The 27,509-nt window shown below is 57.9% G+C and overlaps 11 protein-coding genes across 11 annotated transcripts; 7 read left to right on the top strand and 4 right to left on the bottom strand.

Moving 5' to 3' along the window:
- Positions 1 to 457: 457 nt before the first annotated feature.
- VDAG_01936 (uncharacterized protein) lies at positions 458 to 2,083 on the top strand (the record flags this gene model as incomplete). Its single annotated transcript, XM_009657965.1, has 2 exons — positions 458 to 1,841; positions 1,905 to 2,083. The coding sequence occupies 2 exons, from the start codon at positions 458 to 460 to the stop codon at positions 2,081 to 2,083; spliced, it is 1,563 nt and encodes a 520-aa protein (XP_009656260.1).
- Positions 2,084 to 2,755: 672 nt separating this feature from the next.
- Positions 2,756 to 4,063, top strand: VDAG_01935 (dolichyl-phosphate beta-glucosyltransferase; the record flags this gene model as incomplete). The annotated part of the gene is made up of 2 exons (XM_009657964.1): positions 2,756 to 2,845; positions 2,921 to 4,063. 2 exons carry the CDS (start codon positions 2,756 to 2,758, stop codon positions 4,061 to 4,063), a joined length of 1,233 nt encoding a protein of 410 aa, XP_009656259.1.
- Positions 4,064 to 4,549: 486 nt separating this feature from the next.
- On the bottom strand, positions 4,550 to 6,252 carry VDAG_01934 (squalene monooxygenase; the record flags this gene model as incomplete). Its single annotated transcript, XM_009657963.1, has 1 exon — positions 4,550 to 6,252. The coding sequence occupies exon 1, from the start codon at positions 6,074 to 6,076 to the stop codon at positions 4,550 to 4,552; it is 1,527 nt and encodes a 508-aa protein (XP_009656258.1). The 5' UTR covers positions 6,077 to 6,252.
- Positions 6,253 to 7,086: 834 nt separating this feature from the next.
- Positions 7,087 to 8,694, bottom strand: VDAG_01933 (uncharacterized protein; the record flags this gene model as incomplete). Its single annotated transcript, XM_009657962.1, has 1 exon — positions 7,087 to 8,694. The coding sequence occupies one exon, from the start codon at positions 8,692 to 8,694 to the stop codon at positions 7,087 to 7,089; it is 1,608 nt and encodes a 535-aa protein (XP_009656257.1).
- Positions 8,695 to 11,863: 3,169 nt separating this feature from the next.
- On the top strand, positions 11,864 to 13,136 carry VDAG_01932 (norsolorinic acid reductase; the record flags this gene model as incomplete). The annotated part of the gene is made up of 4 exons (XM_009657961.1): positions 11,864 to 12,055; positions 12,107 to 12,206; positions 12,262 to 12,532; positions 12,587 to 13,136. The coding sequence occupies 4 exons, from the start codon at positions 11,864 to 11,866 to the stop codon at positions 13,134 to 13,136; spliced, it is 1,113 nt and encodes a 370-aa protein (XP_009656256.1).
- Positions 13,137 to 15,899: 2,763 nt separating this feature from the next.
- On the bottom strand, positions 15,900 to 17,146 carry VDAG_01931 (mitotic checkpoint protein BUB3; the record flags this gene model as incomplete). Its single annotated transcript, XM_009657960.1, has 4 exons — positions 15,900 to 16,624; positions 16,679 to 16,761; positions 16,819 to 17,071; positions 17,137 to 17,146. 4 exons carry the CDS (start codon positions 17,144 to 17,146, stop codon positions 15,900 to 15,902), a joined length of 1,071 nt encoding a protein of 356 aa, XP_009656255.1.
- Positions 17,147 to 17,749: 603 nt separating this feature from the next.
- Positions 17,750 to 18,921, top strand: VDAG_01930 (eukaryotic translation initiation factor 2 subunit alpha; the record flags this gene model as incomplete). Its single annotated transcript, XM_009657959.1, has 4 exons — positions 17,750 to 17,820; positions 17,884 to 17,899; positions 18,004 to 18,374; positions 18,438 to 18,921. The coding sequence occupies 4 exons, from the start codon at positions 17,750 to 17,752 to the stop codon at positions 18,919 to 18,921; spliced, it is 942 nt and encodes a 313-aa protein (XP_009656254.1).
- A 557-nt stretch (positions 18,922 to 19,478) lies between these two features.
- VDAG_01929 (mitochondrial inner membrane protease subunit 2) lies at positions 19,479 to 20,211 on the top strand. The gene is made up of 2 exons (XM_009657958.1): positions 19,479 to 19,834; positions 19,893 to 20,211. Exons 1-2 carry the CDS (start codon positions 19,578 to 19,580, stop codon positions 20,161 to 20,163), a joined length of 528 nt encoding a protein of 175 aa, XP_009656253.1. The 5' UTR covers positions 19,479 to 19,577; the 3' UTR covers positions 20,164 to 20,211.
- A 662-nt stretch (positions 20,212 to 20,873) lies between these two features.
- VDAG_01928 (solute carrier family 25 member 38) lies at positions 20,874 to 22,236 on the top strand (the record flags this gene model as incomplete). Its single annotated transcript, XM_009657957.1, has 2 exons — positions 20,874 to 21,438; positions 21,518 to 22,236. 2 exons carry the CDS (start codon positions 20,874 to 20,876, stop codon positions 22,234 to 22,236), a joined length of 1,284 nt encoding a protein of 427 aa, XP_009656252.1.
- A 1,137-nt stretch (positions 22,237 to 23,373) lies between these two features.
- On the top strand, positions 23,374 to 25,152 carry VDAG_01927 (Set1 complex component ash2; the record flags this gene model as incomplete). Its single annotated transcript, XM_009657956.1, has 2 exons — positions 23,374 to 23,864; positions 23,928 to 25,152. The coding sequence occupies 2 exons, from the start codon at positions 23,374 to 23,376 to the stop codon at positions 25,150 to 25,152; spliced, it is 1,716 nt and encodes a 571-aa protein (XP_009656251.1).
- Positions 25,153 to 25,500: 348 nt separating this feature from the next.
- On the bottom strand, positions 25,501 to 26,915 carry VDAG_01926 (uncharacterized protein; the record flags this gene model as incomplete). Its single annotated transcript, XM_009657955.1, has 2 exons — positions 25,501 to 25,844; positions 25,928 to 26,915. 2 exons carry the CDS (start codon positions 26,913 to 26,915, stop codon positions 25,501 to 25,503), a joined length of 1,332 nt encoding a protein of 443 aa, XP_009656250.1.
- Positions 26,916 to 27,509: the final 594 nt, after the last annotated feature.

Raw genomic sequence — 27,509 nt, 5'->3', positions numbered from 1 at the left:
CGCCTTGCTATCGGGCAATTCGGCAATTCAATGAGATGGAAGATCCGGGGCTGTCGTTTGCTCTCATTGGACATGACGGGGATCCTTCTTCTGCTTGGCCACCAAGGGAAGGGGCTGCAGATAATCCAGGGTTCAGGTTCAAAAGGGGCCTCTGCCCGACAGTCTCCTTTCACGGGACGTTTCTGCTTCGACTTGCCAAGGCGTGGCCGTTCGTGCCTTAGTCTCGGACAGGCAGGACCGTGGCTGGCTCGAAGATCGACACTGGACTACAGTGAGCCAGCATCGTTATCTTGGGGTAGGACAACATGGTTGGCTACCGTTGCATTGTCTACTTGGCCTGGGTCCGGGGGCAGCGTGAGGGGATACAAGATGTGCATCAGCCCCCCGCTATTCGACACTGATATATCCCCTCTCCCATCAATTGTGCGGACGAAGTACATGTTGGAAAATTGAGATCATGACCGACGTTGACGACAAAATTGACGAGACGAAGTCCACGCCCGAAGCCAGAAACGGGCACCATGTTGACCTCAACACGACGGCCTCTGTCGACCTGATAAACGCCTCTGGACACGTCCAACAGCTCTCACGCAACTTTAGCTTGGCAGCCCTCGCTGGCGTTGGCCTCACAGTCGGCAATGTCTGGCCTGCCATCGGCGGATCCATCCTTGTGGCGATTTTTAACGGCGGCCCGCCTGGCGTTTTGTACGAGTTCCTAGCCGTGTCCGTGTGTTACTGGACCGTCGCCGCCAGCATTGCCGAGCTGGCAAGCGCCATCCCGTCGTCGGCGGGCGTCTATCACTGGGCATCCGTCACGCCGGGCCGGCGCTGGGGACGTGGAATCGGCTTCTTCGCCGGCTGGTGGAACTATCTCGCCTGGGTCGTGGGGCTGGCGAGCATGTCCTCCATCTTTGGCAACACCGTTGTGCAGATGTACGCCCTGAATCACCCAGACGTGGTTGTGCAGCCATGGCACGTTTTCGTTGCATACCTGCTGTCGACATGGCTCGCGTGTGCCGCGGTTTGTTCGGCCAACAAGGCGCAGCCAGCACTGGACAAATTTGGCATTTTCGCTATCCTCGGCGGCTTCTTCATCACGGTCGTCGTCGTCGCAGTTATGCCTGGCCGAGGTGGGAGACCGCCGCATGCAACATCTTCATTTGTCTGGAAGGAGTGGTCGGCAGATATTGGGTACCCCGACGGCTTCGTTTTCCTCGCGGGCATGCTCAACGGAGCATATAGTGTGGGGGCCGTGGACGCGACAACGCACTTGGCGGAGGAGATTGCCTTGCCACACCGCAACGTGCCCATTGCTATCGGCATGCAGATGAGTATCGGCTTCGTAACAGGATTTTGTTACCTCGTGGCCATCATGTACGGCATCAACGATCTCGACGCCTTATTCGAGTCACGTTATCCCATCGCTGAAATCTACCGCCAAGCCACCGGATCAGCGGCCGGGGCCACAGGCCTTTTGGCGCTCATCATGATCTGTATCGGGCTCACGATCATGGGCCTGTACATGATCTGCGGACGGACGCTCTGGGCGCTGGCGCGCGACGGGGCGACGCCGGTGCCAGGGTTTCTGGGCGAGGTCAACGGCAGGCTGGATATGCCACTGCGGTCGACGCTGGTGACGGCGGTCCTGGTGACGATTCTCGGAGCCATTTATGTGGGCAGCACAACGGCATTCAATGCACTTGTGGGCAGTTTCATCTTGACGTCGAGCAGCTCCTATCTGGCTGCGATCCTGCCGAACCTGGTGACGGGACGAAAGAATGTTTCGTACGGGCCTTTCCACATGCGCGGATGGATTGGGTTTGCGGTGAATGGCATGGCGTGTGCGTACATGACAGTGTGGTTTGTCATTTATTGCTTTCCGTATTTTCTGCCAACGGATGCAGCAAGTATGAATTATGCGTCGTTGATCTGGGGCGGCTTCACCATCCTGGTGGGCCTCTGGTGGTTCATCCATGCTCGAAAGGGGTACCAGGGGCCTCAGACAACAGGAGGTATTGTCAGTGAGGTGGAGAGGGAGAAGGTGACGACGGCCGATGTTCGAGCCAGGCTGGGCCGGCCATGATGGTATCAAAAGTTAATGATGGCGGAGAATGCAGCTTGTCTGTAAGCATGCTGATGAATATCATGACATGTAAGTTAGAGATGATGTGCGAACGCAAGTAGGGATAAATTCATTCAACAATTTTCCCCAGCCTGCTTGATGAACATCTGAATGGCGGTAGAAAGCGAACATGTGTTGATGATAGGTCTTGGTCGAGCATTCTCATTCCTAGGGTGAAGAAAGAGCCAAGCCCAAGACGGTACGTACTCGATAGCGCTGTTGGTGTTGAGCCAGGCAAGCCAGGGCACGAGGTACGTACTGTGGAGGGACGTGTGCTAGCTGCAAGGCTGCGAGACACGCTGGGGACCTGCATCAGCGCGTCTAGTGACAAGGTCGATTGGGCAGCCTCGGGCGCCACGAAAGACCCTCCACGTTGTTCCTTCCGTCTTCGTGTCTGACGTCTGAGGCTTCGCTCCCACCTGCCGTTCGCCATCTTTGGGGTCTGGAGCCTTCTGAGCTCTTCCTCACGACAACATCAACACTACCTTTGTAACCGAAACGTTGCAAAGGTCAAGGTCGTCGTTGCGGCCGCTGTGACGACCCAGTGATTGTACTTGGCGTGCAGCCGTCCTTTCTTTGACTGCCTTCTCGTTCACATCCACACGTACAGCCGCGACTGCCATAACCATAACCATGAATGACATCGTGCACACTGCCACCCACCTCTCGTGGCCGGCGCTGGTCCTTGGCTTCGTGGCCCTTCTCTTCGTCGCCTACCACGCCGTAAGCTTCAGCTGCTATTTACAACCACAATGTCGTTTCCACACAATCACTGACAATCACTGACAACCCCTCCAGCTCCTCCTCCTCCTGCACGCCATCGCTCCCAAGCCCCGCGCCGTTCTTCCCTCCGAAAAGACATACTCCACGACGACCCCAGACTCGGACGACACAGTCACCCATGCACTCCCCTGCTGGTTCGACCGTTGGCTTGCTGAGCGTCAGGCTTCGGAGACGGCCACCAAGCTCTCTGACCCATCCAACGTACCCCTTCCCGACTCGGGCACCATCGAGCCCGCCTCTGTCCGCGTCACCGTCGTCATACCTGCCTACAACGAGGAGGCACGCATCTTGCCGGCGCTTGAAGAGGCCGTGACCTATCTCGACGCCAACTTTGGCCGCCCTGCCTCTACCTCCACCCTCTCGCCGCCCCCCTCGGCCAAGCGCACGCCCTCCCCGCACCGTCGGGTCCAGAACGCCCCCTCCGACAATCTCACCGGCTACGAGATCCTCATCATTGACGACGGCTCCTCCGACGCCACCATCTCGGTCGCCCTCGCCTTTGCCCGTAAGCACGCCCTGCACGACACGCTGCGCGTCGTTCGCCTGGCGGCCAACCGCGGCAAGGGCGGCGCCGTGACGCACGGAATGCGCCACGCCCGCGGCGAGTACGTCCTCTTTGCCGACGCCGACGGCGCCTCCCGCTTCAGCGACCTCGGCAAGCTCATCGAAGGCGCCGAGGAGGTCGTCGACGGCGCCCACCGCGGCGTGGCCATTGGCTCGCGCGCCCACCTCGTCGGCTCGGCCGCCGTCGTCCAGCGCTCCTTCGTCCGCAACTTCCTCATGCGCTCCTTCCACCTCGTCCTCACTATCCTCACGCCCCCCGCCACGAGCCGCCTCGCCGACACGCAGTGCGGCTTCAAGCTCTTCACGCGCGCCGCCCTGCCCCACGTCGTGCCCTACATGCATGCCGAGGGCTGGATCTTCGACATTGAGATGCTCCTCCTCGCCGAGAGCGCGCCCCCCGCCCCCGTCCTCGGTGCCGACGGCGCTGTTATCGGCACCAGCCCCGGCATCCGGGTCGCCGAGGTCCCCATTGACTGGCACGAGGTCGACGGCTCCAAGGTCAGCCTCATCGCCGACAGCATCCGCATGGCCGTCGGCCTCGCCGTCCTGCGCGCCAGCTGGATGATGGGCGTCTACCGCCGCCGATTGACGTAGTGCCCTCGCTATAGCGTGTCGAGGCAGAGAAAGTGTACACAGAGTAGACGGGCCTGCTGGCCCACGGACATGATCCGAATGATGAATCACGACTGCAGTTGTTCCTTCTTGAATCACATGCATGGTGACATTGACATGATGACATTGGCATGGTGACACGAGACTATGGGCTCCTGAAGTAACTGCTGCCATGTGTTGTGGCAGCAGGACTTGATTACATTATACTATGTTCCTCTCTCTCTCCTTCCCTCTCAGGATGATACCGAGCCAAACAACTCCACACCACGACGCCGCCCCGGGTAACACCGGGGGAGAAACAAAAAGGATATGTACAAAGGCCCCCTGACAGAAGCTCCAGGTATCTCTAACCAATCAAGAAAACAAATGCAATCCCTATATCACATGCCTCATCATGAAACTGTCAAGCGACCGCTGGCCCATACTCTCGCCTCTTGTTTTTCTTCTAGGTACTCACTCCAAGGCACCTCATTGCGCCTCGCGGAAGATGAGCGGCAGGAAGACCATGCTCGCCTTCCACAGGATGAGAATGGCGTCGACGACGGCGAGCGGGGCCTTGAGGAAGCCGAGCGGGCCGGAGACGAGGTCGCAGGCGTTGATCCAGATGGCGACAAAGGCGACGGTGAAGAAGTGGTAGGCGAGGATGGCAGGGCGCTGGATGAGGCCGCCCATGAGGCCCATGGGCACGGTGGCGTGGCCACGCTTGAAGTAGTCGAAGCAGCCCTTTTGCAGGGCGCGCAGGAGGCGGTCGTCGGCGGCGAAGAGGCTGTAGAGGGCCTGGGCGAGGACGTTGATGATGCAGGTCAGGGACTTGCGGCGCCAGTGGAACGTGTCCATGGCCCGGCGGACGGCGGCGCCGTCGCCGAGGTCGGGGATGACGTCCGGATGCAGGAGGTCGGCGACGAGGACGGCGTCGTTGAACGCCACGGTCATGCCGCCGCCCGTCAGGGGGTGACGCATGTTCATGGCGTCGCCGAGGAGGAGGACGCCCTGGGTCCGCGGCTGGCGCGAGGGCGGCAGCCATGAGTTGGGCATGGAGCGCGGGATCTTGCCGTCCTCGAGCGCCGCCGCCACGCAGGGCTGCAGCTGGGGCGGCAGCGAGGGCAGCACGCAGTTGGAGATGTAGCCGCGGACGCCACCAGCGGCCGGCGCGGCCTCAGGGATGTTGGCAGGGACGTCGATGAGAGCACGCGTCTCGTGGCTGCCGATCTGATACATGAGAACAGGGTAGGCTCCTCCGATGAAGACGTGGCCGAAGCGGGGGCTCGGCAGCGGGGCGTCGACGAGCTCGAGGGCGTAGAACTTGGACTTGACGACGGGCTGCTGGGGGATGAGATCCTTCCGGAACTTGGAAGCGTAGCCGTCGGCAATAATGGTGAGCTGGCCGAAGAAGTAGTCGGCCTCCTTCGCGCCGCTCGAGGGGTTAACAGTGCGGGCTGTGACACCGAGCACCTGGTCCGACTCCTCGCCACGGATCATGCCCGTCACCTCGGTCTCGACGACGGTGATGTTCTTCTGGCCCTGGCACGCGCGGCGCAGGTTGGCGACGAAGCGTCCGTGGTGGAAAGCGCGACCCTGTGTCTTCTTGGCGTCGGGCGTCGTGGCATTGGCATTGGCGTGGCCTGGCAAGATGACGACGTCGCCGTTCTCGTCGAGTGATGGAAAGGGAATATTGCAGGACTCGCCGTGGAAGGTGACGTCAAAACCATAGCAGGGGATCGAGTCGATGCCCTCGAGACAGTGGCCCAGGCCAAGCTTGCGCAGGGCAGCGACACCACCAGGCTGCAGCAGCTCACCAACGATACGGTCGGGCTCCTTCATCCAGCGCTCGAGCAGCAGGACACTGCGGCCCTGCTGGCCCATGGCGTAGGCGACGGCACAGCCAAAGATGCCAGCACCAACCACTACCACGTCGGCCTCATGATATTGCGCACGGCGCTCGGCACGAGCATCGGCCGCTGCCGTTGTCGTTGAACTTGTTGTTGTGGTACTCATTGGAAAATGTGGTGTGTTGAGGGCGGCTTGTGTGACGGTCTGAGGTTGGATTGAGGCCATAGAAGAACTGTCGACGATCGAGGGGGTCTTCTCGAGATCTTGGAAGAGGGGGGCGGAAGGTCCAATCAAGTAGATAGATGATGGGTGGTCGAAGCAGCGTCGGCGTAGATATTTTCGCAAGAAACTAACAAATATTAATGCTAACAGAGACCAAGGGAGATCGAGTTCGTGAGCATGCGAAGAGAGGATAGGACGATTAAATTGTTTGTCGGCCGACGACGGGTGGGATGGCGGTGGAAAGTGGTCTGCTCATAGATCAATGAGGTGGGCAGGCGGCCGGGAGAAAATTGAAGACAGGGACCATCTGGGACCATTCCAGGCCATTAGGGGCCAACAGTCGTCCCACTGCCATGGCGGCTCCCACCGTCCGCGGATCGGGCCAATGACGAGCCTGCTTCTGACCCCTTTGCCCCCCCTTTTGCCCCCCTACGCCATGCCTCGAGGCTGTTTACCGTGTGGTCCCTGTAACCCACTGTGGTATCTCGGGTCCCTCCCTGTGGCCCCCCCTTGCCCCCCTTGCCCTCCCCCCAAGCCCCCCTATGCGATCCCACTAAACCCCCCGGCTGGCTTTCGTGGCCCACTCACCGCCCCCAGCGCCCTGACTAGGCCCCTCCTTCACATGCTCGCATGCTCGTCATGGATGCGTTCCTGGCTTTTGCATCGTTCGACACATGCCGCGTCCTCCATCCATTGCTCGAGACATGGGTCGGGCATATTTGATAGGTAGCTTATGTAATGCAGAAGCCAACCACACTCAACATCATCAGCAACATGATCGGAGCTTGCCAGCATGCCAGCTTGCCCGAGCCCATGCATACACAAAAGGCTGTACATTTCACGCCCAACGGCGTACCTTACGTAGGGTATACATCTAACGCAGACAGCTTTACTGATACAATGCTGCCACCGACGCTGCTGCTCTAAATAGCACAGTAATGTACACCTCGTCTCTACGCCTCGGCCTTGTTGCCGACAGCCGTAGATCCGTCTTCTTGTTCCTCCTCGACTCGCCCTGACCATCGTGGCGGCTTTCCGTCCAGTCCTCGGCGCAACGGCGCGTAATAATCAAGACCTCCTGCCTCTGTCCTGCGCGTGCGTGCCTGTTTCTCATTCTGGCGCGCCACGATCTGTGCGACGTTGGCCCGCTCGCTCGCCTTCCACTGAGCCTTCTCCTTGGTCACCTTCTTCAGCGTCTCCTCAACACAGGCCAGCATCGATAGGTCTGACGCCTTGAGATCCTCGTCCTTGTCGGCCTGGGACGCCCGCTTCAGGTAGTGCACCACCCACTTGAGGCTCGTTCGGCACTGCTTCGTCATCCTGTAGTCGCGGCCCAAAACGTCGCTCATGAGCCACCGCAGCCGCGCGTATTCGTGCTGCTTCGTGAACGCCTGGCACAGGTCCGAAAAGTTCCACACGCTGTACGCCAGGTCCCGTGACCCGTTGCACTGTGCCGCGAACACGCAGATCGTCACGACCTCGCGGTAGTTGCGCAGCGCCAGGCACACCTGCGCCGCCCGGTGGAACACAAAGTTGTCGATTTGATGACCCTGCTCGAGAAGGTCCGAAAAAAGGCGCTGGATCGCCGGGAACGGCCGCACCGCTGCCGGGCCCGATGCGCGGGCCTCGCTGCTGTCCCTCATCTGTTGGCCCACGGCCTGGATCTCATCCAGATCCGCCAATACGAGGGGCACCATGGCATTGCTAATGTCGTGACCATCGCTCTGCGCCTTGCTAATCAACGACACGGCGTGCTCCGTCGATGGTTCGTTGACCTTCATGCTGGCTTGCACGGCGAGCTGAAGACAGCCGCTCGAGTAACCCTGCCCGTTGCGCACGGCGCGGTTGTAGGTGCTGAGAACACTTTTCCACTGGCCTTTCTGGGCATCCAGTTTCATTCGTTCGAATGTCGATCCAATGTCCATAGGTCGCTTTGGCGTAGCGATGCGGATTCGCTTCATAGGGAACTCCCGTTGGATCGGTATCATCATGCTCCTGACCACCGCCTCCGCCTCTGGAAAGTCCGACTCGATATCCTGCTCTTGCAAGGTCTTGAAAAGAGACGCTGCCTCAACCTCGCCATAGCCCCATTGCTTCTTGCACTTGACTAGCATGGACTTCCAGAATGCAGCCGTCGTGACGAAGCCGGCGTCTTTGCAATAGCTGAGCCACTGGTCCAACGCCTTGAACTCGCGACATCTTCCGTGCTTGTCCGCGATGAAGTTGACGAGAGTATTATCGAGCGACACTCTGAGCTTTTGTGTGTATTCTTCCACAAACTCCTCCGTTTCGCCCCATGTGTGGCTCTTGGCGTACTCTGACAGGACGGCACCAAAACCGGCGTCGTATGCCTGTTGCTCGTCTTTGGTGAGCGGGCCCCTGTTATTGACCTTCTCGAATCTGGACTTGACACGGTCCCACTTGGACTTCATCGCATCGTGTTTCGCAAAGGCACAGGCCAGCTCGACATCGGTTCCGGCCTTGTGAGATAGAGCGAGGAGTTCTGCGAACAAGACACTGGCTTGCACCGCGTCATCCGCTTCAAGCGCAATCTGGATCATTGTTGATCGTATGCTGTAGGTGTCTTGGATCCCACAGAACTCCTTGTCTCGCAATTCTTGATAAATCTCGCGGGATTCTCGGTACTTTTGCGACCCACGCCAATGTGCGCGCAGAACTCTAACGGGCCAGCTGGGTAGAATCCTCACGCCGGCGTTATCGTGTAACCACTGCCATGTCCGTAGCACTTCGGCAGCGCCGTATCCTTTTGTTTGCAGAACCGAGTGAAGGATTCTATCGCAAAGCTTCTGAAGATCTGATGTGTTGTCGAGATGCGCTGTGCGCAGGCCTACAAAGGTGTCGATCGCTTCGGCATGCCAGTCACCACGACGGAGGCGTCCCATGAACCTCACGGTACTGGCTGTCCCAAGGCGACAAACCTGCCTAGACTTGTTGAAAACCTCTGTTGCCGCTTCAACATGGCCAGTTGACAAGAGCTGGTTGACAATTCTGCTGGCCAACGTGGCGTGCTGGGCTCGACATCCAACGTCGTCCGAAATCTCGGCAAGTAAAATTTCGGCCGCAAGCTGTAAGCTTTCGGGTGGCTGACCATCAGCTGAGGCTCCTGTAGTGGGGTTTGATAACAGAGCCTCGACGAGTTGGAACGGCTGGTGTGCGAGGAAGTACTCGTTCGCAACAGGCCCATGGTTTGTCACCATGACCAAAATTCTGCCAGCTGTCAAGCTGTCGCCCTCGTGTAGACACGCTACCGACAAGAGTTGACAAAGTTGAAGAAGCCACAGAGGAAGCCACTCAGCGTCTGCAACCGAGGCATATGCTCGGCGAACCAGTTCCATCGCAGCGGTCGTTGTAGGTTCGCTATGCCGGGGCTCATTCTGAAGTTTTCGCAAAGAAGAGTCTGAAGGTAGGCCATCAGCTGCTCGGGACCAGAACTCTTCGAGCGCAAGCATTATAGACTTGGGGCCGTTCGGTGCCCCAGCCGCAGGTAATCGTGACGGGCCTGGTTGAATCAATATCGAATCGACCCTGGACCTCAATGCCAGGCGTGAAGGCTCCAGACCGGCGCCAGAGGATCTGCTCGATAATGTTTCTTCCTGATGGTTCGATGCGTTGGAGGGCGGTGATGTGTTTGAGTCTCGTCTTCGACCTGAGTGTCGGTGGCGGGGATCGGGTCCGAGATCGTCGGTGTCTTTTTGTTGTCGTGCGGCCCATTCTGGCTCAGAAAAGCCGAAATTTCTAGCGTAAGGGTCGGTCCTCGAGTAGAAAGACCGATTGATGAATATCGAGTCTGACGTGCCGTCTTCTTGCAATGCTTCGAGGGCTGAACTGCCGGCCGTGGTGTAGCATCTTAGTGACTTGAGCTTCCTCCCGTTCTCGACCGCCGCTCGAGCTATGCTTATTCTTCGCCGTCTCTCTTCTGCGAGCAGTACAATTGAGCAAGATGTGCCGAAGAGCAGCCCGCGAAGGGCATGGATGGCAGCTTTCGATGGGATGGGGGCAGGAGACGACATGGTGAAGGGTCGTCATGTGCCATGTCGGCAGTGTCTGATTATCGGGTCATCTCTTGCAAGCAGGGACGAGAGTCGGTAGCGATTGAGTGGGATGGTGATTGCAATTGTCCAATGTCAGAAGGGTTTACGGCATCGCTGTGATGGCCATCGTACGTTTTGCAAGACCCGTCGATGGAATTTGGAGTATGGAGTTCTTAGTCATCGGGTGGTGGTCCGTGCCGGTATTGGTTCGGAATCCTGGTTGGCTTGAAGAAGTGGTGCATCCCGCCCCCCCTTCGCGGGTGGCGGGCTTCTGCTGGCTGCAAAGTGTTTCGATAATAGCAGGACTATTCAAGAGAGATTGTCCAGTTTATTGCCTTAAAACACAGAAGAGTAAGTGAATCATAGTCAGCAGATAGTACTTTACTTTCACAGGCCGACCCCGTTGCTAACTCCGACAATTCACTTCGCAACGTACGTACGGCACAGAAAGGAGGAATCCCTAGTCTTTTGTGCAGCAAGTATGAACTCGTAAAACGGTCATATAACTTGCCATGCCGTTGCAGCACTCTATTATATGCCGTCAAGACCTTCATAATCAGTTGGAGGTTCGCTCACTGCCCATCAAATCACGACCTGCCTCGACCACGCTCAGGGCATCTGTCATGGTAAGTACTTCATTTTCGAAAGGAAATGAAAGCCTGCTACATTCTACTGAACTGAGGAACATGTATATCTCTCGATGGTCCCATACGTGACTACGTGTGTGTGTGTGTGTGTCCTTTGATAGGGTGCCAAATCTGAATGAAGCTGGGGGAGGTTCCGTAGAGCTTCGCTGTAGGCCAGATGCATCAGGGCGCCGCCTCAGCTCGATTGCTGAATCAACCTTGAGAATACGTAGTATCGTCGCTTCCTTCATTAAGTGGGTAATGTAGCTCCACTCCACTTCCGGGTACTATGCCGCATCATTTACGGCAAAAGTACCTAGACCAAACCTTAGGTACCTACATTCTGTTGAAGCGTCATTGACAGCCGGATTGACAGCCGAACCACCCCGCATCACTCACCCCGCCATTCATCTGCTTCATCAAGGTGCCTTGGGCACCCATGTAGGAAGCAGCAAGATCGGAGTTTAGTCCGGTATTAGGCCAAACAACGAGACTGGTCTGGATGGTGCATACATATTTATACTTTGTAGATTTCTAAGCGGTGCGCTGCTCTTGTACTGAGAGTCGCACCTTGAAAGGGGGGCAGCTACCAGTACCTAATGAGATCATTCCTACAGCTACATCGGCAGCTTAACTGGGGCTTGGGGCGAAGGCTTAGAGGATCAGAGGTAAGGAGTTCAATGGCATCTCAATACTCATATCTACATACCTACCTAGGGTAGGTACCTTAGGTACCTAGGTAGGTAGGTAGGCACGGTGGGTAACTTGGGATCTGCCTTGTTGCATGCCCCTCCTTGAGGTTGAGTGTCTTGGTTCACCATTCCCCATCGGCATCGTAGTTGCCGTTTGTCTGGTCCCGAGGCAACTTCTGACTATAAAGCTTGCACCTAACCTTCCCTGGGATCTTCCAACTTACTCCCTCTCCCCTCTACTCTTATACCTTATTCGATCCAGACTTCCGAAAACGCTCTACTCCCTGGAACCCTAAACAGTAGCTATTTCGCAATCAAAGTACACCTACCCTGACCCCTTGTATCTGAACAATTGCGACAATGTCGGCACTTCCCATGGCCCCGCCTCCCAAGAGCGCGCTTGCTCGCTACAGGATTCTCTCACCCACTGCTTCCGTTCGAGTGAGCCCTTTGTGTCTGGGCTCCATGAACTTTGGCGACGCCTGGACGGGCTGGATGGGAAGCTGCGATCAGGTCACAGTTGAGAACATCCTTGATTATTTCTACAGTCAGGTAGATGGCCGAACTTTCCTGCTTTCTTCTGCATTTGCTGACGGTGTCAAGGGCGGCAACTTCATCGACACCGCGAACAACTACCAGTTCGAGGAGTCAGAGACCTGGATTGGAGAATGGATGAAGAAGAGAAATGTCCGAGATCAGATGGGTATGTGTTGTTGTTGAGCCCGAATATGTTCGAGTCAGGCCTAATTCTCCGTCAGTGATCGCAACCAAGTACACGACCAACTATGCTGCGGGCCCCAATGCGCCCAATATTATGGCCAACTTCACCGGCAACGGCACAAAGAGTCTTCACACCTCTGTCGAGGCCAGCTTGCGAAAGCTACAGACCGACTACATTGACCTGCTCTACGTCCACTGGTGGGACTACTCCACGTCAATCCCCGAGATGATGCAGAGCCTGAACGCGCTCGTGCTCTCCGGCAAGGTGCTCTACCTCGGAATCAGTGACACCCCGGCGTGGGTGGTTAGGTATGCCAACAGTCCTTCTCACGACATAAGATTTCCCCACTGATAGACACGAAGCAAAGCGAACGAGTACGCCCGCAACCACGGTCTGCGCCAATTCTCTGTCTACCAGGGCCGCTGGTCCGCTGCTTCGCGCGATTTTGAGCGCGAGATCATTCCCATGACCAAGGCAGAGGGCATGGGCCTCGCCCCCTGGGGCGCCCTTGGCGGCGGCACCTTCAAGACGGAGGAGCAGCGCAAGTCTCAGGAGGGCCGCAAGACCGAGGCCAGCGAGGCGCAAATCAAGACCAGCCAGGCGCTGGAGAAGATCGCTAAGCGAAAGAACACCATCATCACGAGCGTCGCCCTGGCGTACGTCATGCACAAGACGCCCTACGTCTTCCCCATTATTGGCGGCCGCACCATCGACCATCTGAAATCTAATATTGAGGCACTGGCGCTCGACCTTACTGACGATGACATCCGAGAAATCGATGACGCAGTGCCGTTCGACATTGGTTTCCCACATAACTTCCTTTGGCGGCAGAATGTTCCCTCGCACCCTGGCAACGTTTGGTTGCTGAACATGGGCGGTCACTTCGACTATGTGCCGGAGCAGAAGGTATGATCTCCAATTTAATTTTTTCTGTAGCCTCGATCTGACATATCCTGCAGGCCATCAAGTCAAACAAAGATGGGGAGTAGGATCTCCGAGGAGGGACACGTCGTTGGCGCATGCGGTCGAGGGACTGCTAAAACATTGGTCCATGTAGTTGACCATGCGTTTTTGTGCATACAGTCCGAACCGAGTCCTGTCAGAATTCTGTTCTAGAGGAACTCATTGAGTAACCTGACAGATGGATGTTTGAAAGGCCGACAGGAATTGTGCTTCGCAACGTTCATGGCTGGACGCTGTTTCCACTTGACTGCAAAATAGGGGGCTACCTCATGGCTGACTGACGCCAAGACATCAACATCTTTTTCAGACGTGAAAGCCTCGAGTCTTTTGAGCACCAATAAGCCTAAACCGAGATCTGGAGTTGGCAGAAAATGCCATGATATTCTTCCAATGCTACTTGCAATGCCTCCCTGATGTACAGAGTAAGGTAGTTGTCGAAGAATGGACCGCCCCCCCCCAATGCGGACATGCTTGGCTGCCCTTCTTTCCAGACATGTATTTTCTAACAGCTGCATGCAATGTGTTAATTCGTGGGCTACAGCCATCCACGGGTAGCTAGGTACCTTAAGTGAGTGGATTCCCACGTGTATTGAGGCAAGTGCAACTCAGAGCTGATTCCATGGGATGGAACCCATTTACTCTTGACCAGGATGGTACCTTCCCATAAACTCGCAGTCTTCAGTCAGGTAGAAGGCTTGTGCCAACCTGGGAAGCTTCTTGAGGTCGGCCTGTGCCTCCCCATCTAGAGATGCCACCAACAGAACACCCCAGTTTACGATATTCGCCCTCTTCGTTCTCCAGTCTGAGCAATCTACTGTGGACAGAACCAAAGCTCCTGTGCAGTCCACCTTATTATACTCGGATACTAGTTGCAATTGAACATGCCTCATAGAGTCGCAGCTACTCGAAGTCAGACAGACTCGACTCTCTTGTACCGATGCGGTACTCAGGGTGTCAGCAGACTGGCCAATCCCCATTTCAACCCCTCTAAGAGGTTTGAAAATTTCAAAGAGCACGAGCTTTTGCCGAGAACGGAAACTCAAGAACAAGAAGAACCTTCCTGCAGTACAAATAGCGCAGATGAAAACCGCGGTCGTGTCTCGGTATCTCAAGCGACCATCAAACAAGAGAATGGTGTGTTCTCATGCAGTCGAACCGATCACATTGCTGACCAGTATAAGACGTATGGGAGATTACACCTGACTTGGTAGCTATCGCAGTCCGATCCAGCGCAAATATCATCCCGAAGCCAATAAAGCCACGAGGACGGCCAAGGGCATCCTCCACCTTAAACCGTGGAATTCGGATCGAGGATTTCAGATTGCCCGACCCGCCCCGCATCCGCACTCGCTCGAGACCAGAGGCGCTTGAGCTGCTCTGTCGAGATGGTTTTGACGATATGGAATCTGTCCCGACAAGAAAGCAACTTCGGCTAAAGCGACGGAAGCAGCTCGTCATACGCGGCATGGGTCAACTTGCGATCACTACTGCGCCTCGAACGACCTTGGCCAGACTCAAGCGGCGGCCCAGAATGCCCGAGATCGACCCAGATCTTCTTCCGACAATTCAAGAGATATGTGAACCAAGACAGGGCGGGATTAGTGTAGAACATCCGAATGTAGTAAACATAATTAACAAAGACGCAAGTATAACTCCCGGAAGCGACAACCCTCTGAAGGACTCTTCAACAGAGAAAGGACCGCCTTCAAGACAGGAGTCGACTGTCTTCCGTTCGTTCAGAAGAAGCCTACCTCGACGCCGAAGCCCTCTGCAATTTGGTCGCACGTTGACAGGAGATCTCAAGATGGTGCGGGCATTCCGATATGAGACACCTGGCCACGAAACTGAGGATGACGAGGAAGCAATGTCCCTCAGCGATGACGAGTCAATGTCAGACTCGATATCTCAGAGCAGTCGAGACACGGATGCTTCAGAGGATGGTCAATCAGAAGCGGTGGACTTGGCATCGAATCTGGCGTCTACCAGCAAAGACCAAGAAGAGACACAACTTACAATTTACAACGGAGATGATGATCTGGTCCCAAGCGTTCAAACACGCGCCCGCGATGCGACAGGGCGGGTTTTGGCGTTGACGGATAGCCAAGCTTTTGCACAGACTGCATCTCTTGACTGTACTACTGCGGCCACCCATGAAAGTATCACGCACTCTGCGAGGCGGAACGCACGACACAGTCCGGACCGCAACATAAAGCTGTTCCCTGAGAGAGGGGGCACTGTAACTGAGAGTATTCGAATACCGGGTCGACTGACAAGGTCGGTAAGTTGCAAGAACACTGTTCGAGCGACCAAAAAGTCCGGAGGAAAATTCTATGGCAGACGTTACCACAGCGAACAACGTGCTGGAAGCATGTTTCATGACGTCAAGTAGACGAGGGCGGATATGGTGATAGAACGCCATCTGTGTTCAGCTTCAGAATTATGGTGCTAGGGACTCAAGATGTTGCTTTTCACGTTGGAGTTAGCCAGGGAGGACACACATATGGACACGCAAAGATCCACTACAATATGTTGGTCCTTTTCGCGGGTTTGAGACAGCATGAAATATCATGACTTAATCTTTCAGTTGCCTGTATATGGTATCAACAAGAACCGGAGCTTTTGACCCCCCACGTCTGCTTCTGTGAAACAGCCTTTCCCGATCCACCTAACGCCTTGCGCCAGCTGTGCGACAGAGTCCCGTTTCTTCACCCCTCATTTCGCGCCCTTGCCCTTGGCTTCCGCGTCACCGAGCTCCCTGACCAACACCTTGGCCTTTCCCTCGCCAGTGTAGTCCTCCATCCCCGTCTCGAAGCCCGGGCAGACGCCGATGGCGAGGTACTTGCCATCAGAAGAAAAGGCCAGGGCAGCGACGCTGTCGGGAAACTTTTGGTACTGCTTCATGCGGCGCTTGGCCTCGGCGTCCCATAGCGCGACAGTGCCGTCGCCGCCTCCGGAGGCGAAGGTGCCATACACGGGGTGGAAAGCAAGAGCGTTCACCGGATAGACAATATCGCCGGCACCGGCGCCGTTCTCGTCGGCAGGGGCGGCTTGTCTATGGCACTTGAACGCGTACTTGCGGGCCTGGGACTCGGGGGAGTCCTCGAACCATTCGACGGCGACACGGCCTTCGATGCTGGAGGTGGCGTAGCCAGCGTCATTGGGCATGCAGGATACGGCGCGAGTGAGAAACTTGAGAGAGGACTCGCGCTGCTGCCAAGGCTTGATCTCGGGCGGAGAAGAGGCACTGAACAGGGCGGGGATGGGGGTGAGGTCGTAGATGTGGACGAGGCGAGCGGTCATGGCGACAACGAGCTTGGAAGGACTTGCGCTGAGAGCGTGGGGTTTGCCGGGGAGGGAGATGGTGAGGTTGGGTGCTGAGGGGTCTTTTGTGTTGTGAATCTGAAGGGTCTGGTCCCAGGAGGCGGTGATGAGGAGGGCTAGCTGGTGTTAGCTCGGTGACTTGGTAGCACGAGAGAAGAGCGCCTGCCTACATTGCTCGGGGCTGTAGACCACACATCGTACTGGCGCGCTGTGCTTGGCAATTGATGTCTTTTCGCCAGTCTCAAGATCGATCCTACGGGCGACGGGTCAGTCTGGGAGTCACGCATGGCGGAACGGGGGGCACTCATACTTGTAGGCTTGCCAGTCCAGGCATGCACTGTACGCCTCGTTGTCGGTGGCTCCGAAGCAGACATCTAGTACTGGCGCGCGGTGTTCGAATGTGCTGATCTGCGTGCCCTGCGCCTCTTCAATGCCGGAGTGGGTGTCGTAGAGGTAGACGTTCTTGTCCCACGACGAAACCAGGAGCCTTGTCGAGTTCTGGGGCGCATAAGAGAGGGACGAGACGGCATCGTTGGGCGGTTGCGCCAGCTCGAATTGAGTTGCTATGACCGCTATTAGCTACCGTCCGGCCAAGTGATCAAATTGGATAGCAGTGAAGAGAACCTACCGGGCGCCATGATCAGGTTGCTGAGGTGGGGATACTCGTGATGCTTGTTCACCGACGTGGAAGCTTTTGTTTACTTAGCTTCGGCCCTGGAGCTCACAGCACTGAAAATGCCCCATGCATCTGTCTGGCTCTACAACAGTCTTGGGTGACTGCACTGCGACAAGAGGTAGAGGGGTATCAGTCACGTGGCGATAACGACTCCTTGCCATTCAGTGTGCGCAAGCTTGGGCGGGCTGTTGCCGGCTGTTGCCGCCATAGCTGGGGGCATCAGCCACACCAAGCCTCACCCCACCATCACTGCCGCAATTTCTTCGACGAGCGGCCAAAATTGTGACTCCTGCCTCCCCGACGCTACGATTGTCTGTCTGATCTGAATTCGGAATCCGCTCGGCATCCGCGACTCGAAAACGTCAAACCTCTCTGTTGCCGTTTCTTCCACCGCTACGATCATTCCATTTCGACCTTGAACGACGACGGAAACCCACCCCGAAGACGATCGAGCTACACCCGAAAGCAAGCGGCCACTTCACCCCGCCTTGCCCCATATCTTCCCTCCTTCAACACCACACACTCAGTCAGGCCGAAAGTCGCGAGCGCGCGCATAACCGCCACCATGTCGGAGCCAAACTACTCCCACTTTCGATACTTCGAAAACAAGTATCCCGAGATTGACGAGTTCGTCATGTACGTTTTGTTCCGGAACACCATCTCGAGTCAAAGGCCTCATTGCTAACATGGATTCTCCAGGGTCAACGTCAAGCAGGTCCGTTTGCTACCGCCGAGCTCTGCATGCTCTCCACCCAAGCATGTTTCGAGATGCGATGCGCTCTCCAAGAGGTTGTTGACATGTCTGACACGAGTTTCCAGATTGCCGAGATGGGTGCTTACGTCAAGCTCCTCGAGTACGACAACATTGACGGCATGATTCTGCTTTCCGAGCTGTCGAGACGTCGTATCAGGTCCATCCAAAAGCTTATCCGCGTCGGCCGCAACGAGGTCGTCGTCGTGCTTCGTGTCGACAAGGAGAAGGGTTACATCGATCTCAGCAAGCGTCGTGTGTCCCCCGAGGATATCATCAAGTGCGAGGAGCGTTACAACAAAGGCAAGATGGTCCACTCCATCATGCGCCACGTCGCCGAGAAGACCCTGACTCCCATCGACTCCCTGTACGAGAGCATAGCATGGCCGCTCAACAAGAAGTTCGGCCACGCGATCGACGCCTTCAAGCTCTCCATCACGTAAGGCTTGCAAGGCAACTGTTTTTCTGGAGAAGGTCGTGTTTGTGCTGACGAGACATGTAGCAACCCCGATGTTTGGCAGGACGTCACCTTCCCCTCGGAGGCGGTTGCGGAGGAGCTCAAGTCGTACATTGGAAAGCGCCTCACACCCCAGCCCACCAAGGTCCGTGCCGACGTTGAAGTGACCTGCTTCGGTTACGACGGTATCGATGCCGTCAAGACTGCGCTGCGGACCGCCGAGTCGAGGAACACGGATGAGACCCAGGTCAAGGTCAAGCTGGTGTCGCCCCCTCTCTACGTCCTCACCAGCACGTGCCTCGACAAGAGCCACGGCATCACTCGCCTGGAGGAGGCCATTGTTGACATTAGGACGAGCATCGAGGCGGCCGGCGGACAATTGATCGTCAAGATGGAGCCCAAGGCCGTCACGGAGAGCGATGACGCGGAGCTGCAGGCGTTGATGGAGAAGCGCGAGCGTGAGAACGCCGAGGTCAGCGGTGACGAGAGCGTCAGCGGCAGCGACGATGACATCCCCGACACTGTTTGAGGAGATGATGGTCGATCATTCGGCGACGGCTCGGGACGGTCTCCACGAAAACATTTGAAAAATGCCCGGCCCGTCATGCCCAATCGCCGCGCACGCGGAGTTGTTCAGTCGGAAGCGGTGGGGGATCTGGCTTGGCGCGGACATGAGAGCATAGATGCTAGATGCCGCGTAGACGGGCTACGCGACATATAGCGAGGGTCGGGGTCAGGGGAAGGGCTTGGGGTCCGGGGTTGGGGCTGGTAGGCTGCCAGCCCCCGGCGCCCACCCTTCCAGAGGAGTCTCGGGGGCGTCAAAAGCATTGTCGCGGGGGGCACTGCAAGTAGTGCTGATTTGGGTTGATGAATACAATGAAACTCTACACAGTGTACTTTATGAAATGAAAGATGAGCATGGTGTGCCGGGACGTGAGAGACTTTGACTTGCTCGTGGTGCGAAATGGAGAGGTGGCTTTGAGCATGAAAGTGCGATAAGCCAGGTACGATAAGATAAGAAATGGGAGCCCTTTCTTGACAGGAATAGTGCAACACATCCGAGCCCAGCTCGCTCACCTCACCCATGACGAACTCCAGATCGAAACTCAGCAGCCCGATTTTCATCATTGTGTAGAAGGGGAGGGGAGACAGAAATTCCATCTGCAGCAGCAGCAGGAGCTCGACATGAGCGCACGCCTCCGATGGCTCACGGCGCGGCCGTTTCTCACAGACTTTTCTAAACGCCTGCTCGGGTACGCGACGTGGATCCCCGTGGTCATCATGTTCAACAATTACGTCGCCGAAATACACAACGTCCACGGACCGTCCATGTACCCCTTTTTCAACGAGGACTACAACAGCAGCCTGTTGCAGGACAAGGTCCTCACGTGGAAGTGGTGGCCTCAGTATGACCTCGAACGCGGCATGATTGTGACATTCAGGTGAGCGGTGCCGGGCTCAGAGGAGGTGCCGGGCGCGTTGAGGCTGACGTGGTTGTAGGAGTCCCAACAACCCAGAGGCCATCTCTATCAAGAGGATCATCGCGGTGGAGGGTGACGTTGTCAGGACAAAGGCGCCGTATCCGGAGCCAGTGGCACGGGTGCCGCAGGGACATATCTGGGTGGAGGGCGATGGGGATAAGACGATTGACAGCAACACATATGGACCGGTGCCGATGAGCTTAGTGACGGGCAAGGTGACTCACTTTTTGTATCCGTTGAAGAAGTTTGGGCCGATACGATGGTGGGAACATAAGGGCCGAGAGAGGTAGCAGTTGATGAGCCTGGATAGAAGCTGTCAAAGTTGTTTCTCACCGATCAAAGTGGACCTCGTGGGTTTGCAAATAAATCTGTGTCCCTGGGACTGCATATATTATGACTCTTCTAGAAGACAAGCCCGATCCGTCATATCGTCAGCTATTTTCAACTGCGTACAGTACAACTCGTCGTCTCCGGCAGAAGCACGACATGCCTTCACAAATACGGTGCTCTACGAGAGCACGGATACTTCCACTTGAGGACAACAGGACACCGCAGACTGTGGGCCTAAGACGTCAAGGGCGGCCTAGTGCGGAGAGGCGGACGCTGACCTCAACCCTCACTCGCGGCATGGAGCCTGGAATTGGACCCCTGCAGCAATTTTCAACCTGCCCTGGACCGTCCGCCTCTTATCAAGCAGTCAAGCAGAGCAAAACCGCATCCGCAACAACGTAGCATCTCCGTCCCCGCGCCGAGTTTTGCCTCCCGCAACTTCAGCCCGCTCCCATCATCACCGGGGAGGCCTCTTGGCGACATCACGACCGGCTTCTCCGCCGCCGCCTTTTTCCTGTGGCTTCGACACGTCCCTCTCACCACATCGACCAGCATCCCATCTTCATCTTCCTGCTTCCCGAATCGACCGCTGAGTAGTCATCTCGCTCCTTTCGACGGCGGCGGTCGACCAGCTGTTGATCCTCGGCGTCGCATCTTCCGGGCGACCTCGATGTCCCTCGCTGACCGCATCACTGGTCTCTTCTCGCCCACGACGCCCTCCTCACCGGCTCCTCTTGACGATCGACATGCGGCCGGCGCAGACCTCCTCACCAATCTTGGATACCGCGGCACCCCCACCACCCCAGACGCCGCTCACCACCAGTCACCGCTCTCAGCCCAGGCCCGGGCCCAGGCACAGGCACAGGCACAGGCCATGAGCAACGCCGCCTCCGACCATGCCGACCTCGGCGAGGAGGCGCGCCCTCCCTACCTGCACGCCATGATCGCCGGCGGCATAGGCGGCTCGACAGGCGACATGCTCATGCACTCCCTCGACACCGTCAAGACGCGCCAGCAGGGCGACCCACACGTGCCCCCCAAGTACAACAGCCTCACCACATCCTACTACACGATATGGCGGCAGGAGGGCGTGCGCAGAGGCCTGTACGGCGGGTGGAAGCCCGCCCTCGGCGGCTCCTTTCCGGGCACCATGCTCTTCTTCGGCACATATGAATGGAGCAAGCGCGTGTTGATCGATGGCGGGGTGCCGCACCACCTCGCCTATTTCTCGGCCGGTACGTCAGAACGAACCTCTGCTCTCCATCTGCTTCTCTCCCCCTTTCCAAAACGCGTGTGCTGACTCTCTGACGATAGGTTTCCTCGGCGACCTGGCGTCGTCCATCGTCTACGTCCCCTCCGAGGTGCTCAAGACGCGGCTGCAGCTCCAAGGCCGCTACGACAATCCGTATTTCCGCTCGGGCTACAACTACCGCGGCACGACGGACGCCGTGCGCACGATCGTCCGGCAGGAGGGCCCCAAGGCGCTCTTCCACGGCTACAAGGCGACGCTGTACCGCGACCTGCCCTTCTCCGCGCTGCAGCTCATGTTCTGGGAGCAGTTCCACGCCTGGGCGCGCGCCTACAAGGGAAGCCGCGAGGTCGGCGTGCCGCTCGAGCTGCTGACGGGGGGTCTAGCCGGCGGTCTCGCGGGCATAGTGACGTGTCCGCTCGACGTTGTCAAGACGAGGCTGCAGACGCAGGTGCACATTCCGCCCGAGGCGGCGGCGGCGAGCAGCGCGGCGACGAACAAGACGGCGCACGCGTCACATCCTCAGAAGCGCAACATCTCGACGTCCTCGCCGTCGACGCACACGCCGCGCCTCGGCGCCGTCAACCTGAAGACCATGTCGGTGCTCAAGGGTCTCGGGGTGATTTACCAGACCGAGGGCCTCGGGGGCTGGTTCCGCGGCGTGGGTCCCCGCGGCGTGTGGACGTTTATCCAGAGCGGGTGCATGCTGTTCCTGTACCAGAGGTTACTGCGGGAGTTGTCGATCTGGGATCCGCGAGACGAGGAGAAGGTGGCGCCCATGTGAAGGGGGTTTAGCGGCGCGCGATACGAACAAAGGGCAGGATGCGCAACGGCGCGGCAGAGAGGCGAGAGCGAGAGCGAGAGCGAGAGAGCATCCATGTACAACATCGAGGGCATTTTCTGTACAATGTGTAGGACCTAGAGAACTAGAGTCATGGGGACCCCATAGGGCGGCGTTGGAGGATCCGGATAGACGGACATTGACAGCGATAGAGCTGGCTCGGACGAGCAAGACAAGTCTCTTTTCATTCAGCGTCGGATGAATACACCAGCGTTTATTGACCAGATCCAGATCACCAGTCCAGGCAAGATGGTGCCGTAGTGAAGACGGCGGGCTCAACTGCAGTGCCTAGGCCCACGCTCTTGAGCACACAAGCTTGTTGAAGATGGAGGCACCTGAAGGTCTACAGACGCTTTATTGACTCGTAATGTGAAAGTTGACCTGTAGCAGACGCGAAGGATGCCGCTCGAATACTGCCCCTTGCCATCATGCTACGACAGCAGCTCGAAGGCTGGAGGACGAGGAGCTCGTGGAGCCAGCTCAGACACATACAACGACGGCAAACAGTGGCAGCAAAGGAGGCAAAGTTTGGAACAGTTTGCATCCTGCACATTCTCCTTCTGCGAAGCCTAGTGGACCTAGAAGTGCTCTGAAAGGTAGCGAGCCTAAATGAGGAGCCCGACTTGCAAGATGCTTCGACCAAGGATTCGAGATGGTAATGGGGAAGAAATTCAAGGGGTAGACATGGCAGGCTTGGGGCAGCTCCAGGATGAGGTCAGCGCAGTTACCCCTGTCAAAGGGCCCTGTGACGACACGTCCAGCTCGGACGAGCTCGGACGCGCTCGCAACGCGGGGAGCAGGCGCCGCCCTGACCGTGACTGGCCCAGCTACCTAGGTACCTAGGTAGGTACCCCTAGGCACCTCAGGGAGGTAGGTACCTCAGGGAGGTAGGCACCTTATGGAGCTCGTCCATTCTGACTTGGCGACAATCCCGAAATCTTTCCTCCTCGCTGTCAACCTTTCAAGTCACCCACCCACGCAACCCCCCTTTACGTGCCTGGTGCATCCCCTTTGTTGCTTCGCCGGTTGGCTTTCATCTGGTCCATTCTGTTCTGTATTGTTCCGTTCTGTCACTTCGCAATGGCCGACGCAGACACTCCTCCACGGGATTCGACTCCCAGCACCTCCTTCACTCCAGCGACAACCGCGACGACCACGGCAGTGTTCATTCCCCAGAAACGAGCAATCGAGGAGGACCACGCTCCCTCAGTCCCGTCACCCCTGAACCCAGACGTACGATCAACGCCACAGGCCCAGTCCACAGACGACATGCCTGCCCACACGCGCGACAAGCGGGCCAAGAAGGAGTCGTACAAGAAGCGCGAGTCCAAGGTCACCTTTGGCGGCGACAGCAACCGCGGCACCCCTGATCCCAAGGGCAAGAGTAAAAATGCCCCTTCTCGGGACAAGGAAGAACCCTCGTCCTCCGAGTCGGGCCCGCTGCGGTATAAGCTGCCCGCGGCGAAGCAGACCGATTTCGACCCGCCCCGTGGTCCCGTCTTCATCTCCCACCACGAAGTACCCTCCCTCGACGGACAGGGCAAGATTGCTTTCTTCGAGACCTCTGACCAGTACGTCGCTCCTGCTCCAAACGTCTCCAAACGTGACCCCAGCGCCTGACTCTGACTGCCTAGTGTATACAACAAGAAGAGCTATCACTACACCCACTGCATCGCCGATCCCGCCTTTCCCTCGTCCCTCTACTACCGCCAGACCGAACCCTTACCCCATGGGCCTCACATGAGCTTTGAGGACTCGGCCACCCACATGTTCTTCGACCAGTCCGGCCGCCACATCACCACTCACAAGGGCTTTCGTATGACCCGCGCCAATGTTGCCATCCGTCAGGGTCGCTTCTACTACGAAGTCAAGATCAACAGAGGCATCGTCAAGGACCCCAAGCCCGGCGACCCCGAGTCCAACGGCCACGTTCGCATGGGATTCGCGCGTCGCGAGGCCGCCGTCGACGCGCCTGTCGGCTTCGATGCCTATAGCTACGGCATCCGCGACAAGGCCGGTCAGAAGGTCTACATGTCCCGGCCCAAGGACTTCTTCCCCGCCGGCGAGGACATTCAGGAGGGCGACGTCATCGGCCTCGAGATTCAGCTACCCTCTGAGCACCTCCACCGCAAGGTCGTCACAGGTCGCTACAACCCCGCCGTCGACCTCGACACGTCCGCCTCCTGCGACCCCCACGGCGGGACCAGCGAGGCCCCGAACATTGTGCGCGACCGCATCCCCATCCGCTTCAAGGCCCACATCTATTTCGAGCAGATCGACTACCACACGTGCAAAGAGCTCGAGGACCTCATGAGCCCCAACCCCGTCGTCAACCCCGACTCGGCCGAGCAGCCCAACCCCGTCCACGCCCTGCCCGCCCTGCGCACTCTGCCGGGGTCCCACATCAAGGTGTACAAGAACGGCGTGCCCATGGGCACCGCCTTTGAGGACCTCCTCGTCTTCCTGCCGCCAGCCTCCAAGCCGCTCGCCGCCCCCGGCGCGCGCGAGGGCTTCGACGACGGCATGCTGGGGTACTACCCCGCCGTCAGCGTCTTCCGCGGCGGCGCCGCCGAGGTCAACTTTGGACCCGACTTTTGGTGTCCCCCTGGCGCGAGCCCTGGCCAAGAAGACATGGCCATGGGCGGCGTCGACGACGCGCGGGCCCCGCTGCTGCCCGTGTCCGACCGGTACACGGAGCAGATTGCCGAGGACGTCGTCTACGACATTATTGACGAGGTGGACTTTTGGATGCAGGACGGCGGACAGGTTCTCGATCACGCCAAGGACGAGCGCAAGGGCGGCAACGACGTCGGCCTGCCTGACCAGGAGGAGATCAAGGAGGTCGTGCAGGATGATTGAGAGGCTTGTCGACAAGGCGCGGCGGTTTGGCTTTTTTTAAATTTTTGGGAGAAAGAGAGAGAGATACCCTGGGCTGGCGTTTGGTGTTGATGGTCAAGGTGATGCAGTACGTCGCTTCCTTATCTCTTTGGGACACAATATATAACATGAGGCACGGACGGATGGCGGACTAAAACGGGCACGATGCTGTTTGAAACTTCATGACTGTCATGGCAATTCATCAAAACTATATATTAAGAGAACATTGGGGGTATCCTGGGGTCATTTTCATCCAAATCCATCGAATCGAACCGTTCATCCAAGTCTATGCCGCCCCCTCTCGCATCTCACATGACTGGCAAGCCAGCATCACCTGTGCGTCCGCCTGCGACGAGGGCTCTCGAGGGCAGGGTCGACCTCACTCAGCGGCGACACGCGCCCGCTCCTCGACTCCCGGCCGCTGCGCGAGTCGCGCGACCGGCGGCCGTGGCCGTGGCTCTCGCGGTCGCGGTCGCGGTCGCGGTGGTGGCTGCGGCTGCTGGAGCTGCGGTAGGACGAGGCACGCGACACGGGGGCCGGCAGCATGGGGTCGTCGGGCAGCTCCTCGACGCGGGCGGCACCGTCGATGGGGGGGCCGTTGCGCTCCGAGTTTTCGCGCTCGAGGCGGACCTCGCGGCCGCGCTTGTGGCAGTACCAGAGGACGAGAAGGAGGACTGGATGGCCGGTTAGCATTCGTGTCAACAACCAGACATTCGTCTCATCAACCAGGGGGACGCGATGGGGAGGGATGACGTACGGAAAATGGCCACGCTCCAGACGACGTTGAGGCCAATAAAGGCGGGCCAGCGCAGCTTCAAAAAGTTGACAATGGCCTTGAGCATGCCGATGATGGCGCCGGGCTTGGTGACGAGGTCGTTGAGGCTCTTGGGCATGAGCAGGCTCTTGGCGGCGCTCTTCATGTCGGCGCCGTCGGCGTTGGGGTCGCGCTTGATGCCCTGGCTCTCGGCGGCGGCGGCCATCATCTCGGGCCCCATCTGCTTGGTGACCTTGTCGGGGAGGCCGGCGACGAGCTTCTTCATGCTGCTGGGGAGCTTGTCGTAGTTCTTCTTGAGGGTGCCGTCGCGGTCGTCGACGAGGGCCTTGAGGTCGTCGACGGCCGTGGGCACGCCGTTGACGAGGTCCTTGAGCACGAGGGTGAACTTGCGGACGAGCTCGTTCGACTCGGCCGACAGCGCGAAGGCCTTGTTGTTCTGGGCGCCGAGGTTGAGGTCGTCGAGGACGCGGGAGAGGTCGTCGCGCTCGCGGGCCTCCTCGGACGGGTCGACCTTTTTTGGCTCGACGACGGCCAGCTGCTTGTCCTTGTCCTTGTCCTTGCGGTGGAGCAGGAAGGAGATGGGGTTGTGTGACTTTTTCTCCTTCTCCTTCTCCTTCTCCTTCTCCTTGATCGGCAGCGGTGCCGGCGCCGCCTTGGTGGCATTTTGGATGCCGCGAATGGTCGACTCGTCGGAGGAGTCCCAGTTCACATCGGACGTGCTGGCGGTGCGAGGCGGTAGAGGCGGTGCCGGGCCGTCGTATTCGTCAGAGTTCAGAATGGAAGCGAAGAAGGCCTCGTCGTCCTTGTCGAGAATGGGACCAGGCTCCTGCGCCAGCTGTGAGCGAGAGTTGGTGCGGGAGGCCGATGGCCTCGAGCTGCTCTGATGCTCATGCTCTGCGGCCACTGCGTCCTTGGCGTCCTTGTCTGTCTTGTACTTCTTGTACTTTTTGTAGCTGATGTATTCGAGCATCGCAGCGGTGTGGCGATGGGCGAAGGGCAAATGCCGATGGGAAGTGGGTGGGTGTGTTGTAGGTGATGGGAGGGACAGAGAGAGAAAGGAGGGGTCGTTGTTCAATATAAAGAAACAGCAGATGGCGATCGTTTGTTTCGGTTCCCTCTCTCACACGCAGCAGAAGAAAAGAAAAGAGAGCACTTTTGGCAAAATGCTTGTCCCGCCCTATATGTCTGACGTCTGTTCTCTGTTCAGGGCGTCGCTGGCATTTGATCTAAGAAAACGAGAAAGATGCAGGCCACTGGGCAGGCGGAAGGTAGACGGACGAGAGCGAACCTGGAAGCGTGCGCAGCCACTATGAAGCTGCGTCATGTCATTCAACCATTGCTGTTGGCGCCCTCCCTGGGCGAGCTCGGCAAGCTCCAGGCGGCTTGGAGGTACATGAAGAGGAGGTGCTGATGCCGCATAAACATAGGTACCGCAGGTTCAGGGCCGCCTGAGCGAGTGGACAGCGCTGTGCCAGCTGTGGCCCGCCCCGGAGCAAGTACCGAGCCCCAGCGGTGGGAACCCTGCCCTGCCGTGCTGATCGCCACCACCTACGACCCAGGTGCC

Source organism: Verticillium dahliae, genomic scaffold (genome assembly GCF_000150675.1).
Source record: "Verticillium dahliae VdLs.17 supercont1.3 genomic scaffold, whole genome shotgun sequence".
Classification (NCBI taxonomy): domain Eukaryota; kingdom Fungi; phylum Ascomycota; class Sordariomycetes; order Glomerellales; family Plectosphaerellaceae; genus Verticillium; species Verticillium dahliae.
This window is presented reverse-complemented; position numbering and strand designations above follow the sequence as displayed.

What these genes read in the sequence shown, in the direction of transcription:
- VDAG_01929 (XM_009657958.1), top strand. Translation starts at nt 19,578, where the DNA reads ATGAGCGCACGCCTCCGATGGCTCACGGCGCGGCCGTTTCTCACAGAC. An exon ending in GGCATGATTGTGACATTCAG is followed by an intron (nt 19,835 to 19,892) that starts GTGAGCGGTGCC and finishes ACGTGGTTGTAG; the next exon opens with GAGTCCCAACAACCCAGAGG.